The sequence below is a fragment of the Drosophila takahashii genome, chromosome 3R, assembly GCF_030179915.1.
Source record: "Drosophila takahashii strain IR98-3 E-12201 chromosome 3R, DtakHiC1v2, whole genome shotgun sequence".
Taxonomy (NCBI): domain Eukaryota; kingdom Metazoa; phylum Arthropoda; class Insecta; order Diptera; family Drosophilidae; genus Drosophila; species Drosophila takahashii.
The window spans coordinates 39630538-39647236 of record NC_091681.1 but is presented as its reverse complement, the minus strand read 5'-3'; the positions used below and the strand labels follow the sequence as shown (position 1 = coordinate 39647236).

The 16699-nt window shown below is 39.4% G+C and overlaps 1 protein-coding gene and 1 long non-coding RNA gene across 2 annotated transcripts; both read right to left on the bottom strand.

Annotated features, from left to right (window-relative positions):
* Positions 1-2166: 2166 nt before the first annotated feature.
* LOC138913581 (uncharacterized) lies at positions 2167-2982 on the bottom strand. The gene is made up of 2 exons (XR_011419367.1): positions 2542-2982; positions 2167-2480 (listed from the first exon to the last, which is right to left on the bottom strand). It is a non-coding gene; the product is annotated as an uncharacterized lncRNA (long non-coding RNA).
* A 9017-nt stretch (positions 2983-11999) lies between these two features.
* Ald2 (Aldolase 2) lies at positions 12000-13358 on the bottom strand. Its single transcript, XM_017152194.3, has 3 exons — positions 12484-13358; positions 12226-12425; positions 12000-12160 (listed from the first exon to the last, which is right to left on the bottom strand). Exons 1-3 carry the CDS (start codon positions 13280-13282, stop codon positions 12065-12067), a joined length of 1095 nt encoding a protein of 364 aa, XP_017007683.1. The 5' UTR covers positions 13283-13358; the 3' UTR covers positions 12000-12064.
* Between the last annotated feature and the right edge of the window lie 3341 nt (positions 13359-16699).

Here is a 16699-nt window from a genome sequence, read left to right as displayed (position 1 = left end):
CGGGCACGTTGCCCATTAGTTTATTACCATGTAATTGACTCAACGCTTGTCAGCCGTCAGCGGCGATGGCTCCTGCGGCTTTAATGTGCTGCATTTAATGCCCAGGCCAACACCAGCGACAGCACATCAAAGTCAAAGCGGTCTGTCTGTCTGTCTATCGGTCGCACTATATGTATTGTATATATATGTCTGTCTAGCTGACTATCTCAGCTCGTCCGCGATTAGCTTGATTGGCCCGCTGCCTGTCCTCACCTTTGGCCTCCCCCTTATCGCCGGACCCTCACCTCCACAACAGTGTTTCGTAAGGCTCGCCTTCGGATTGAATCGTCTCACAATCGCCTAACACCGCCTGCTATAAAATTCATTAAAAACTTTGAACCCCCCTTTTGGCCCCAGCCCCCCAAACTGTGGCCAAAAAACGTTGGCGAAGACATAAAAACGTAGAAAACATTTAACAGTGGCAAAAACTTTGGCAAGTCCAAGCTGTCGACAGGATGTGCAGCAAACCCAATTGCATATGCCAATGTAACAAAGTTTTCAACAGCAAAATGTCCCACGCCCAAACAGTGATGGCATCGCCAAGGCCGGAAGGCTATTTTTTGTAGGAAAACACGCAGGAAATTATGGTAAAATATCACATAGAGAGACTGTTTAAATCAAAAATATTTTAAATAAAACGTATACCATTTTACTTGAGTGTGAATTGTTAAGTATGCATTTGCAAAGCTTTAATTTGATCAATTTAAGGTATGAAAAATGTAATCAAATAAAATATGTGCTCTATGTTAGGTTTAAGATTTAAAGGGAAAAACGATCGAAAGAACCAAATGGAAAAACAAGATATTTCAGTGCGATTTTTTGTCGTAGTTTGCCCAAATGTAGTGCTAAATTACTGCCGGGTAGATTACACTAAATAAAATGTATGTTAATTTTTTATTATTTTAGAAGGGGTTGCATCCTTTTTTTGCAAAAAATGGTCAAAAAATAAAGTTGGCAGCCTTAAGACCATTATAAATATTGTTTCGAACAAAATACTTCATTTTTTTTTGTCAGAAAATTAGAATTTAGCAATGTTGGCACCAAAATTAAATTTTTTGATTGATTTATTTGTCATTAAAGGTCCAAGGTTAACTAATTTTTATGGTCAACATTAATACTTATTAAAAAGCTAAAAAGCTTTAAAAAACCTGGAATTAAGCCTTTGAAAGACGTGGCCAAGCTGTCAGCACTGCGAGCGCTGCGCGTCCATAAACTAAACGTCCTTGTCACTGGGGCTTGTAAATTTCTATGACTTGCATAAAAAAGGGCTCTCCCCAGAATGCCTTCCGCTGCTCTGGGTTTCCTTTTGGTCTAAAAGTTTCCTGTAGCAAAAGTCGGCCAGCCGGACGGCGGACAGAGGACAGCGGACGACGACAGGAACGGCAGGAAATAAGGAAATGTCCTCAGTCGTATTTGCAGCCTTGGCAGCGACATTTATCAGTCAGTTGTTGCAATGTCCTTTGGGCCGATGGCCCACAGAGTTTGAGGGTTTGAGCGGTGCAGGTTGGGTTTCGGTTTTCTTGTTGGACAATTTTCAAAAGAAGTCTCAAGTGCCTGCCGCCCCGGAGCACTTGCAGCTGACAGCAATCGCTGCAGTTTGTTGCAGTTGGTCGCCCGCCTTTACATTCGCTATGTAGAGCATATAGTATCTGGTATCTCTGGTCTTTTGGTCTTCGGGGCTCCACGAAAAGTTCTGCTCCCCAGCAAAACTCTCGCGCAAATATGATGAACGTAAGCAGTAAAGTTCTGGCCAACTGATAGCCGAACGCCGCTACTTGGCCATCTTATAAACACAAGCTGGCCCTAAAAAACTTTCGCAGCCCAGCAAGAGGGACTTTCCTCCTCTGGTGACGGCTCAACTTTATGGGCGGCCACATAGTTGCGGCTTGGCTGCATTTCAAGAATACTGCAGCTCTACCACACGGGAAAAAATTAAATACACTTCAAATGTTGCAAACGGTAACGAAAAGAAAATAATATTTCTAACCATTTGTAGTAAATTAAAATTCAAGCCATTAAAAAAAAGTCGTTTTCACGGCCAAACAATTATTCCAAAACTGTCATCGTATATGGAAAACCTCAGAAAATAAATACAAAAGAGCTAAACAACATTTTAGTTCCTTGGCCTTATAACTTTTAACAACAATTTTAATTTGAATTAAAAATAACTTACCTACAAATGTTTTCTTTAGTATTTATACATTTTAGAAAAATATTTGTTTTAATATTTATACAAAAATCATTTAGCAAAAGGTAATGTTTATTTATATTAACATTTTTTTCCTCAGTGTAATTTTCGTGCACACTTTTCTTATCTCATTGGGGCATTGTCCACCCCCTTGCCAGCCGTCCATTGGTAAAAACGAAAGTGTGGCCATAATTTTTGAGCTGGTCCTGGTGTGTTGCTGTTGTGGTGTTCGCTGGTGTTCCTTGGTTTCTGGCTAAAACTTTCCCGTTATTGATGCTGCTGGTCAGAAAAAGAGAAGTGCTGACGAGGCTCACCAAAGGCGCCCCGAGAACGGTTGGAGGCTACTTTCGAAATAGTTTAAATGCACTTTTACAGGCTTTTTATTGCATCAACCCCGTCGTAATTGTTTGGCATATGAAGTGATAATGGGTGCGACACAGGCCTTTATAATTACTGCAACACTTTGCTAATTAGTTGTCCTAATGGAAACGCACAGCTTTTGAAGCGTGTCAGTTTTCAAATTTAATAATCCGTAAAATTACCCAAATCGATACGCAATTTGATTCTATTGACTTGTTTACTAGCACTTTTAATCAGTTATTAAATGTGTTTGCTTATCAAAATGTTTGCTAAATCGCCGTTTACACGGTTTAATTCGTGTGCAAAACAACAGGGGTGATAAACAAAAAATTTGCTGTGAATTAGAAAATGAGTTTTAATCCACATTTTGTAACTGATAAAGCTTACAATGTTTTTGACAAGAGATATAACAATTACTGAGTTGATAAGTCAAATGGCATAGTGTAAATATCAGGCTTTAAATTAATTGTGTTAAACTTTGTAGTCATCTGAGCCATAAATCAGTCAATTATTTTTTCTGATCCCATATTTTGTTACACAGTGCTTTACCCAGTTATAACCAAGTATTCCCGTAACCCTTTCGGCCATGTTTGTCTGCTAGTCTTGTGCGTGCTCGCAACTTTTATCCAAAAACTAAAAACAAGATGGCGGTTTCCGGTCTGTCCTTGCCTGTGTGTATGTGTGTGTGCCCCATAGGCATAAAAACTTTAATTTGAGTTATTTGCATGAGTAGTACTCATAGTTGAAATTATAATATAATTCCGGCAGCAGGGCAAAAACAAAAACTTTATCAGTGACAAGGGGACACAGACTTTCGAAGGGGGTCGGGAGTTATCTTCCCTCTCGCTCTCCCTTTCTAACTATGCCGTTTTTGTCCCTCTCCCTCGTGCTCTATTTATCTGCCTGAAATGCTTTTAATGTGAAACTTCAAACCGTAAAACGAAAACTAAATCGGGAGTTGGAACATATGCTCCATGAATGCAAAAGCGATGTCTATGCATGTGGCACTGTGTTTGTGGGCTTAAATGTGTGTGTGTATGTGTGCGTGTACGTACGAGTGTGCGGTTTTGTGGGCCAAAAGTTTTGTTAGCCAACAAAAGCAACAACAACAAGACCAATAAGCGCAGCGGTAAAATTTCGCCAACTACGCGACGCAAATATTCGCCAGATGAATATTGAAACGCCGCACTTTCCGCTGCACCTGAACGGAGTTAGCGCAAAATATCGAGTTGGCTGTCAACAACTTGGCCAATGAAAGCAGCTTAATAGTCGCTGCGAAATGTCCGGACTTTAATTTAACAATCTTCTGGGAAGCATCTGTACTCCTTATAAATAAAGGCTTTGGGAACTTAGAATATGACCATAAACACATATGTTCTTCATAAAAGAAGATTGACATAAATGCACATGGGGTAAATAAATAACAACTAAAGTAGTTTCATAAATTTTTAATAAACATTCTGGAATTTAAAGTTAAATAAAAAGTTTATGAATATTAAATTGAGTTTATTAAATAATTAAATAAATCAATAACCCAATTGAAATAGCCAGCCATCTAAAAGGTGCTTTAATGTTTGCTATTTTCTATTTTTCACTGTATACTTTTATGCACCATTATCGGGATTTTTGTGGGTGCACTTTTGAGAGATTTCTTATCGAAATAATAAACAGATTTATGTAATTTCCTGGTAAAATTCACATTATTCTATCTCCTTATATTTAATCGTCGCCACGTTGGTTACAAGTTATTATCTTAGTCAATATTTTCATCCCCCCAAAACCTTTGAAGATGCAACCAAAATCCCTTTATTTTTAAACATTGTCCGCTCAATTACATAATTCTGTAATTGTCCAACGTTGAGCTGCACCATTTGGCCGCGTTAAAATTTTATACCTCATCCCCGTGCCCTCCAGCCCATCCTCAAGGTTATCGCCGCACTCAGCTAGACAATGTCGCCTTTGCCCTTGGTCATCTTGTCTTCTAATCCGCCAAATCACCAGCAGCTGGCTTTTAATTGCTTTTCTGTTATTTTATTATTGCTGCAGTTTGCTGCACTTCAAATTTCTTCATCGCTGGCTTTTTGGCTTCGTTCTCCCCGTTTACCCCATTTTTTCGCACACTTTTATAGAAACTTATTTTAGCTTAAGTTTTTATCTTTATTTCTTGCTCGGTGGATTAAAAAACAAATACGAAAAAACTTTTTATTTGCTGTGACAAATTTTTAGCAGATAAAGCTCCGGGAGAAACTTCGGAGCACGGGGCTGCGGCCAAAAAATATATTCGCCATGCAGGTTCCAGACAGCTCCACCAGTTTCACCCACCTTTCATTTCACCTTCCAAGAAATGTTCGGAGCAGCGTTAACGCTAAATTAAGAAATTTTTGGCAGAACTAATGTTCCGCATTAGTCAAATGTCAAAATTGTTTGCCACGGACCAGGAAGTTTGGTTTGGTCTGCGTTCGGTAGGAGACTTGAAAAACCATTTGAAAAGTAGTCATGCCCAGGAAATATGTTGGTGTACTGGAAAAAATTATTATAATTGAATAATAGCTATGTTTAAATATTTATTAAAATTTTATTAATAAAAAATAACTTTTTTAACCCTTTTAAACTACTTTATATTTAAATAATGTTCAAATTAAATTTAATTTAAAATCACAAAGCCTTTTAATTTTTCAAGTGCCTTTACCTGAAAAGGTAAAATAATTTTATTTTCTTTCTAGGCATTGCGCATACGCCCAATGGTACGCTCGCTAAAGCATCGCAAATACCGGAAGTTTGCAAAGGAAGCGAATATATTGTTACCATCAAATGGAGGGGAGAGTAGAGGAAATGAAGGGTGTGCAGGACACAGGGTAATTGTAATTGTAGCCATCAACTGACAATTGAAAAACCACAGCGACGGGCAGCAACCGCAAAATGTCATGAGTTATGAGCCAGAGCAATCGTGTCGGCTTTGTCATTTGGCTAATTGTGGCTCTGGGCCACTGTTAATGCTATATTTTCTATTTCTGTTTTTTCCTCTCCTTTCCCCTTCCCCCCGACCAACACGTCAGACATAAAATTTGTTGCAATTAATTAAGACCACAAACTATCATTTTACAGAAGATGGAAACATCACCACAGCGCCCTCTAGCGGGCCTTTTTGGTTGCTGCGTTTTCCGTTTGTCACTTGATTTATATTACACTAATTGATTTATTGACAGATTCTTTTGGCCACGTCTGCAGTTTGTCGGCCATTTAAGGCGCCACCTTTTGTACATGGCTCTCCGCTCCTTATTTGATTAACGTTCGATTTTCACAATTTATGAAACTTCATTAAAGAGCGCGAAATACGCGGCCCGACGCGACGTTCCTGCCACAAATGCTGCACGTGCAGCATGCGAAAAATGTTAATAAAGTTTCTTCCTTCCCCCGCACTTTTCTTTTTCCGCTTTCCCCACCTCCTCGCCCACCGTTTTCTTATTTTTCCACCCACTTCTCACGCAGGCACGCATTTTGCGATGCCGTCGACGTTGCCATCTTCATCACTGCCGCCATTTTTCATTCGAAATTGAATTCATTTGCTGTGCCCCGTGTATATATATGGTATATACATACATATTCAGGTATCTGCCAACGTTTGCGTACGTGTTCCCTGGTATTTTATTTATGTTTTAATTTTGATAATTTTTATGAATTTGCCGTCGGTTATGTGGGTGTTATTGAGTAGTTCGCTTGCCAGGCAAATATGGGTACATTTCTTAAGAAATAATAAATGAAAATTCAAAATTTTGAAAATGATTTCCATAACATTTAATTCACAGAATTTCATGTTATTAAATTATGGTAATAGAACTGATAACAATGATTGGTTCCATGAAGGAAATATGCTCCGAAACATTTCTCATTGATTTTAACTATTTCTGATTCTCGTTCCCGGTATTAGTATTGTTCATATTAACAAACATTAAATCGAATTGTGGCCATAATAGCTATATCACGGCACACCCATTTGTTTTTGTTATTCATGAGCCCAACTAAATGATGCAACAACTGTCCAAGATGGTTTTCTGTATGGGCTACATTTCAAAATGCCAGTTAACATTATTTAAATTGCAGATTTTTCCCATTGAATTTGTCGAAATAGCTTGGGTGTATAATTTATTTTTGTTTCCTTCGACTACCGAACACACACGGTACCTCTGAAAAATTGCATAAAATTTGCAACAAAAAGATTGACTGTATCTTTTTGTTAAGTATTATTTTTATTTTTGGCCTGTTGGCCTGTCAACATGCTTTGCCTATGCATGTCTGAGAGGCTGTCCGTCAGCCAAAAAAAAATAAAATCAAAATAAAAGAGTTTTGTGTCGGCAGTATTTGTCAGAAATGTCGTACGTTTGTCAGGCAGACGACACAAGTTGTGAGCCATCTTGTGGGGCATTGACAGAACCCCAAGAAGTAAGACTTTCAATAAAAAAAGGCACAATCAACTAAATGTCTAGCTTTAACTTTATGCAATACAATCAGCAGTTGGGGACGAAAATTCACCCGCATTTGCATAAAGGAAAGGTAAGCAAATGTAACGAGTGACAGACAAACGAGCCTACACCTGACCAACTCTTGAGCGACTGCCAGCGACACGCCTCCATATGTATATATACCTACATTTATATACATAGAAAAGAAAAAAAACTGGCCAGCTGACCGGCCATTCAATAGCCAAAAAGTTTACTTAGCCAACATTTGGCAGCGCCGCTGCGTTTCCCTCTTTATTCACGTTTTTTTTCCCCTGCTAAACGTTTTCGAATTGACATTTTGACATTTTGGCATAGCAAATTTCGATTCAGTGCCCGGGGGCGGCAACGTCAGTGGCGTTTCGGCCGTCCCGATGTCCTGGCCAGGAAGCTGCATATGGTGACAGCTGAACAAGCGCGTTGATGGGCGACAGCCTCGAGCAGGAAGGGAGCTGAAAACTCAGCCGAGGAACAGAAATCATTTGCATACGACACAGCCAGTGGGTCACTTTAAAGCTGATCCCAGACTCTATAATAATGATGGCAGTGAAATCTCGTGGTCAGATGGTTGAGTGAGCGAAGGGAAAAGGATCCTTACTCTTACGTTGAGATTAATTCACTTTTTGTTTATTTTTCAGTTTTAAATATTTAAATATAAAATGATTGTGCATAATATTTAAGATATTAAGTTTAAAATGATTGTAAATATTTACAGTAGATTTATTAGCAAATAAAAAAATTTATTTATAATTTCATCTAAAGTTTCAAAGTTGTTGTTGTCAATCAGATTTAATTGTTTTAATTAAAAGCCTCATTTGAAAGTTTTCTTAATTTACAATTTGATTAAAAGAAATTTCTGCGATTTCCTCTAAGGCCTATAAATTTCCGAAATTAAGGCCCAATCAACACGCCGCCTCGCCTCGCCGATTTAACTAGGGAAGTTGAACTTTTGGCCAGGCCAAAATGCGGCATCATTAAGTCATGTGAGAAATGGAGACAACTGTACGTGATTTGGAGTTGGTGGCATTGCCCAAATTAGCATTTTAAACACCTCTTACTTTTTTTTGGTCTGATGATGTGGCGCACATGGAAAGCGAAATCGAAAACCAAAAGCGAAACTGTCCCATTTGGCTTTTTAGCCGGCCACCTTCGATTCTGGCCATTCCACTATGGGGCATTTGACCACTTTGGTTGGCCAAAACCCATTTTTTAAAAGTCGTTAAAACAAAAAATGTTGTTTGAGGATGTGTTAACAAAATACCATTTAACAATGTTACGTTTACAGAAATCCGATAGAGGTCGCCTCTGTTAAGGTAGGAGCTGTTAAATCAGCTGTTCGATATGCAATTATCGAGCTGTTGAATTTCGACTTTTTGCTTGCAGTCTTAAAGTGCTTTAAATTTGAGTTTTTAAGCAATCTAAGTAAACTTTTTGGATTGGATTTAAAGGATTATGCTATTTACTAAGGATTTGTGTGGTTCGACGACAAAAATGAGACGGTTTTTTCTTACAAATGAGTGTTAAAGGGAGTGGTCTAACAAGTACATTTTTGTAAGAAAACTAATTTTCAAATGGAGCAACAAAGTGAGTCCAGCGGAGTCCACTTCTGGAACCTATTGGGATTTGTAGATTATCTAATTGTTGTTAAAATGTATATGGTCAGAATCGCCACTTATTGCCACTTTTTCTGTAATTTAATTTTTTAGACCATAACCTCAAATTTCACAAACTCCTATCGTTTGCACTGGTGGCTAAGGAAGTAAGGACTTTCGTGACTTTAAATTATTATCAAAATATAGTAGAAATACTTAGCTTTGTAATTGACTAACTTAAGTGGACTTTAGCGGCTTTAAAACGAAAGTTCCGCTACAACTTGAACAAAAAGTCGTACAAATGTAAAGTAAATTCTTGCATTTGCCCCTTTTTTTTAAAAACTTTGGGATATAGTCGTCCGATTTGTATAAAACTGTTAATATTGTTTTAAAAACTTACATAATTGCTATTTCTAAAGTTATGTGCATTTATCTCCAAAAAACAGCAAAGTTAATTTGATCGTTTCTATGGCAGCTATATGATATAGTTTTCCGATCCGGATGATTATCATATATAATATGCGGGGGGATAAGAAATGGTGACTGGTAAAGTTTCAAGTCAATATCTTTTGAAATGACCGAGTTATTAATTTCGGCCAACAAAAGTGGTCAAATGCCCCATAGTGCATTCGTCCTGCCATTTGCCATCTGCCAGGCGGACGCGTGTGCCGCCATTTATGGCCAGTTGAGTTGGCCACATTTTGGCTATCAGCAGACAACCAAATCGAAATCGAAGTCGCTGGAGCGGGAGACTTTTGGCTTCCTCACTTTATATGGCCTCCTCGTCGGGCCGAAACTTTCAATTAACACAAGTCGCATCCTCAGTCGAAGCCTCGTTCGTTTTTCACGCTTCATGACCAAGTTTGGCTTTGCATTTTGGCCTGGCCAGCGAAAAGACTGAAAAGACCCAGCCACATTAATTGCCGAACGGTACAGGATTTGTGCGGTCCGCGTTATTAACACCAAATTAATCAAAACAAGCGTTTGACAGCTGAGTGATTTGTGTCCGCTCCGTCCGGAGTTGTGAATTAAACTTTGGCGCCACAGCCCCGTCGGTTCGGTTTGGTTTGGCTTTGGATTTTTCTAATTATGCCGCCGCCTGGTTGCCAAAGGCTGAAGGCCCGGACCCACTCCCACTTCTCGCATACTCGTTTATGGCCAACAAAAGTCGGCGCTTGGCAAGTGGAAATCTCGTTAAAGACCAACTCAAATCGGGTTCGATGCTAGTCGGCTATTTGGCTTTGATCTCTGGCGACTGTGGAAGTCTCTTACAAACGCGTGCCGCCGGCAATGAGCAGCATTTTGCAGTCGCGATCATGGCAGTTTTGTATCTAAGTGTACTGTAAATAAACCATAAAATACAACGCAGATTTCACATTATAAATGTGATTTTAATTATATATTCATTTGATTAAAAATACCAGTGATGGGTACTTTGTTTTATCGATGATCATCTGTATTTAACATTTTATTTGCATTTGCTGGCAGAAAAGTCATATAAGTTAATCCAAGGATTAATGTTCTTATTAATTTAATAGTTTTTAAAAATATTTAGTATTTATCTTTTGTTAGAATAATAATATTGCTACAATTTTAAAGATTTCACCATATTAAAAATATTAAAATATTATTTTTGCATTAGCACAAAAACATTTAAATATTTTAAGATTTTATCAAGACAAAATCCATCTTTGTTATAAATTAATTCGACATTTTCTGAGTGGTTTGTATTTCCACTGCTACATTAGCGCTCGGCACGCCCATAAATCTTCAGCGGCAAATTGAAACCGCTGATTGAGTGAATGAGTGAGTGAATGAATGAGTGATTGAATAGGCGGGTAGCTGGGTAACTGATTGTGATTGTAGCGACTGAGCGGCGAAGAGCGATGCATGTGATTAAAAAAGCGCTGCCATAATTTGGCTTTAATTGGCTTGACGCGTCGCGTGCTGCCGTCGTTGAAGTACGTATATATGGCTATAGCCGTAGCTATAAGGCCGGGACTCGAGCGGAACTCGGTGGGTGTTGTTGTGTGCCACATATTAAGCAAACATGAGCATAATGGCAATTTACACACATGCACACAGCCGGCCACGCGCGAATACATTCGCAAGTGTATACGTATATATGGGGGCCCAATTAACATGACATGTCGTACGCGTTGGCCTGATTGGGACCGAGAATTAAATTCGAGTGGGGAGATTTCGGAGGGTGGTGGCGGTGACGGATCCAGATCACGGGACTCAATCCCACGGCCCCGGGATACACGGCGATTGCATTAACCACAAACCGCCGAAGCTCGAAGTTGCAGGTGGAAGGACAGAAATTTAAAGGGGATCGAAAACTTCCTGAAAAGTACCCTGGAATAAGGTAGGAAAATTATGAAAGGAGAGTTAAATATATTAAAATATTTAAAGAGGGTCAAAAAAATCACAAAAAATTTCCCTGAAGAAGGCAAGAAAATTGTACAAATAAATTGTAAATTAAAATAAATAAATGTTTAATAGCCAGTTAATTAAAGAAAACGCTTTAATTATTTAAATATACAAATTTTCAGTACTCCCAAGTACATTTAAGTCTTAACATTTTGTGGCCACTGTGGCTCCTTGGCTGTTTAAAAATTCTGTGCGTGACAACTGGGAGGAGCTGGCGTTGCAGCGAAAGGCGAGGCTATAACTTAGTGACTGCTTTAATTTTAATTATTGCGATTTGTGTGCAAAGCCCCCCTCCCCGCCGCCACTTCCCTTCCCCAACCATGATTCCTGGTGGCAGCCTGACTAATTTGCCAACAACATGACACCAACTTGAGCGGCTCTGAACCGCCTGATTAAGTCGAAACACTCAACCCGGGGTTGATGTTGCTGCTGTTGGTGTTGGTGTTGCTGCTGTTGTTGCTGCTGCTGCCGTTGGTGTTGCACATAGCCGTCGTTTTGGTTTTTGGCATGCGCCTGCGTTAATTAAGCTGCAGCGGAGCTCTGGAGCTACGAACGCAGCTGCGTGTCGCGCGGTCGTCTGGTAATCTCCGCGGATTAAGCCGACACTCCGCTCCAAGAGTCATGTTGCTCTTTTCGGGCTTGTTAACAATATTTCGACTTGTTCGGCCCGACTGGTTGGCATCAAACACGCGGCCTGCGGTCAAGTGGCTGCCAGAAGTCACCAAGGAGCACTTTACCTCACGCCCACGCAGAAAAGCAATAAAATATATACTTATTTTCGAAACAAATATTAAACAAATTGAAAATTAAATTAAAATAAATAGTAAACGGATTCACAGATCAAGATTTATTTTATTAGCCAAAAATGTAACTCTGATTTTGTGTGATCTATGATTTATGTAATTTTATTTTATCCTGATATTAATCAAAAATTCTAGGCTATACCGAGTTGTACCTTAGAATTCGACGGCTTCTTGGATGAGTCTTTCGGTTCCCGCTGAGCTTTCCATAGAGCCCACTACATATTTTCCAATGCTGGCCAGACCGTTTGCCTTAATGGTTATAGGGCGAACAAAATATCAAAATAAAAACTAAATACTTATTAAGTCGCAATTACCTTGCAACGCTTGATGAGCTCGTTTTGAGCATGGCTGATCTGCTCCTTCTTGCCACCCCAAGTCCTGAGAATAGAGGTCTGCAGAGCCCGATCGAAGGCGAAACTCATGGCCCAGGGCTTGCAGAGTGGAACATTGTTGATGGCATTCAAGTTGACCGAGGCCTCCTCCTCCGATTGGGCGCCACTGCAGAAGAGGACTCCTGGAAAGATAAGAAACAATTATAGAAACATTTTTAAACATAATATATTAATCCCCACCCATAACTGCGGGGGGAACCGTTCGCCTGATGGAGAGAACCGTGGCCATTCCAATGTCCGATGGTGGATGGTTTTTATTACTCTGCAAACCGGGCATCACCATGCTGGGCTGCAGCAGTGTTCCCTCGAGGAAGACGTGGTGATCACTGAGCGCCTTATACACGCCGGCCAGGAGAATTTCGTTGACCTTCTGGCAGCGATCGAGGTCATGGTCTCCGGTGGCCAGGACCTCGGGACTGATGATGGGCACTAGGCGCTGCGACTGGCAGATGGCCGCATAGCGGGCCATCACATTAGCATTTTCCAAAATGGCCTGCGGAGATGGAGTATTCTTGGTGATCTTCAGGATACATCGCCACTTGGCGAAGCTGCATCCCTCCTTCTTGTACTGGGCACACCGATTGGCCAGATCGTCCAGTCCCTGGGTGGTGAACTCGTCCTCGGAGCCGAAAAGTGGCGAAAAGTGCTTGTCCACCTTGATTCCCGTGAGGATGCCCTTCTTTCTCAGAGCCTCCACAAATGGCAACCCATCGTCCGTTCGCTGATGCAACGTTTCGTGGTAGAAAATCACTCCGGATATATTCTCCGATATCTTGGGATCGGTGGTGAACAACATTTGCCGATATATCCGGCGATTCTCCTCCGTGTTCTCCACCCCAATCAACTGGAATCGCTTGCCCATCACTGCACTGGACTCATCCGCAGCCAGAATGCCTTTTCCCGGTGCCACCAATGCCTTAGAAATGCAGGTCAGCTCTTCCTGCAGCTCCTTGTTCGGGTAGTAAAAGTGTGTCGTCATCTTGGTGAACCCTAAATTTTGATTTCTCGAAAGGTGTTATTGGAAGCAAAGCAAGACCTGCTAAGGGGAATTTTTTTGAAATTTTTAAATATGTGATGGAAAAATCATGACAAGTGCAAATAAATATAAATTTGTCTTGACATAAAATCGAACCTTTTTATAAATTGAAAAAATATTATAATTCTTTTAACAATTTTTATAAATATATTATTTATAAATATGTATTTGGTATTTATTAAAAATTATATTATATTGTTATATTATATTGTTCTTTACAAATATTTTATACTTGAACTTGAAACCAAACATCATTCCAAAATTAATTTCTCAAACGCCTTCCATTTAGTCCTTTTTATTGACCAATTATTTAGATATTTTCAAATCGAGATGGCACATTTTGATTTACGGCGATACTTGAATACTACCTGACCATTTAGCACTCGCCTTCGTCTAATGACATTCTAATTAGACTTTTAATTGCTTTGGCAGAGAGTGCGGGAGTCAGAAACTTCAGGAGGCCGAGATTAGAGGGGAAGATTAACCGCTGGAAGAATAAACTTGCCCCACATTAATTATATCTGACCGCACCGACAATTTTGCGTTTTATGAGTTTCACTTTGGACATTTTATGGCAAAAGTTTTGTTAACACAAATTATAAGCGGAAGCCGTGAGCTGTGTCATAAAAATAAAATAAAAAGGCAGGCGATACAAAGTGGAATAAAGGTGATGTTCAAATTTTGCGAACCATTAGCCGGGGCGTAAATTGAATTTTCCAATTTTCTCTTGCAATTATCCGACAGACCTCGAAGTCCACTCGAAATTCAATTGAACTCAACTCGCTTCGGCCGACTAATTCTAATTGGCGTGGGAAACGCATCAAGAGTGCTCCAATAGCTTTAAATGGTCCGCTGGCTAGACAGTTGCCTAATTTTGTGTAAATTATCGCACGAATTATGAGGCTCGTACGTGAAATTCTCCAAAAATAGCCAAGACAGCTTAAAACACATCGCAAAAATTAAGTACGATAAATATCAAACAACACGGCTCGCAGTTAACAATTGCATCGCATTTTGGATTGTGTGTCTGTTTTTTTTCTCGCTTTTTTGTGCTTTTCCGATTCGATCCGACACCGTCATCAATATTCAAGTTTAGATCCCCCAATTAGGCCAGAGGCAAGACGCCGGATCGGATCGGGTCCGCCGAGCCTAATCGCGCAGCCAATAAATATGATCAACTGCGAAAATCTAGCGAAAATCCTCGACTTCGGTTCGAGCTCAGCCAGCCGAGATGTCTTTGCACCTAATTGAGCGTGGAGCGGCTGAGTCAGCCGGTTGGTAACCAGCAGTTACTCGAAAAGTGGCTGGAAAATTATTAATTGATTATCTATAAACGTTTTAATTGAAAACTGCGAGGAAACCTAATTGAGGCAACGAAAATTAGATGCTCTACGTGTGGAAAAAATTCGATTACAGCATCGAAGTGGAATAACAAAATTTAAAAATCCTTTTAATTTGGGTATTATTTTAATTATAATTTCTTGATTTATTTTCCTTTTGAATATAATTTTTCCTAAATTTATTCTGATCTTTATTTATTTTTAATATAAATAAAGAATTTTCAGTTAACAGTAATTATGCTGACAAATAAATTAGTTAGCAATCATGTTGAATGTGGATAACAAATTAGTTGATTGATAGTACTTTAAATTCAGCTCCCTGAACCTCCATTTTCTCAAACTATTCATAGACCCCTGCACAGTTTCATCCTATTACAAAGTTTCGATAATTGGCTTTTTACTGTCTTTGGCTCTTTCCTTCTGCCAAACTCCAGGCAATGATCATTACCAGCCAGTAATACCCATCGGATTGGTTAGGGAATCCAATGGACAGCCACTTGGCTCCTGTCTTTTCAATATTAAATTGGCCGCTGGTCAGCGTTTAGTCAGTCAGGCGTAATTATTGTTATTACCAAATTAAGTAGCCAATTTTTTCATCGTTTTTTCCGACTCTTTATCAGACTGAAGCCACTGTAATCCGGCAACTACTTTAGTAGTTTTTTTTTCGATTTTGTGTGTGCGTGGGGGCGACTAAGAAGTGGGCGGGGGGACTTACTCACGCTCTTGGTGCAATTTTTTTACGATTTTGGATTTTCAATTTTGAGCACAAAGTCGTTTTGACCAAAAACCATACGCAGACATCATTTTCAAGGAAAATCTCTTCATTTTTAATGTGTGCCTGCCTCGCATATGTTGCACACACACTTTTGGTAAGTCAAAAAAAACTATAGACCGAAATATAAGAAGGAAAATCAATAAAGTAAAGAGAAGGAGGCAAGTTGGCCAGCGCTAAATCGACTGAGATTAAATCGAGCGCACATAATCATATTTAGCTTTTTGGCCACATCGTTCGTGGATGTCAACTGCAGGCCACGGCTGGCTATTGTCGTGGATCGTGCTTCTATATCCCCCTCCCCCTCTATAAACTGCACTTTTGGCCAGAAACAATGGCCAAACAGGCGCCAGCCACCATCTATGAATTAATCACGTTCATAATTTCGCTATCGTGTTGCGTTCGCTTGTTGTTCATAATTTCTTGTGTACGTATCTCATTTTGGCCATTCGGCTATTGTGCTTAATTTGCCTAAAAAAGGATTTGGGATAGAGGATAGAGAGAGTCGTCTTTTGGAGCCGTATTGTTGCATAATTAGGCACACGGCCTGGGGTGTTTGCTTTGGCATTTCTTGGCGCGAAAAGGCTTGTGTGTGGTCATGTTGTAACAAACCATTGTGTTGCCGATTTGCCACTGCATCTGCATTGTTCGATATGGAAATGAGTGTTGCTCCGTGGGCTCGGACAGGGACTTATGATTGGGGCCAGGCATGAATTGGTGTCTTGTAGGTGGCCAAGCACTTTCTGCATAATTTCGATTGCCGACATCCATCCTTGTTGTGGAAACTGCAAAGGAATTGTACATAAATTTAATAGTTAGCTTGTTGGGAAAATCTCAATATTTATCTGATTTATTTTTACTTCGATGTTTTTAAATGCAAAAAGAGGAAAGTTTCATTCAGTCTCAAAATATTAAAAAATTCTAAATACCTTATACTTTTACCAACTTATTTAAATTATTAAATTTAAAAAACCGCGTACATTATCTGTTTTATCTTTATTTTAAGTTTTATTTAAATATTTACATCTTAAAACTTTTAAAAAATTGGTTAATACTTATTTGAAATAATTATATTTTTTCCTTTTTTTAAATCTCTTTACATTAAACGTATCAGCTTTGCTTACATTTTAGCTAAGCTTATCGAATTTATTCCCCCATAACACACACTTTAGTGGTTCTTTAAAATTTGTGTTCATAAAGACCTCCGATTGAAATTCCAGCCGCACGATCTGACAGACAGGACACGTG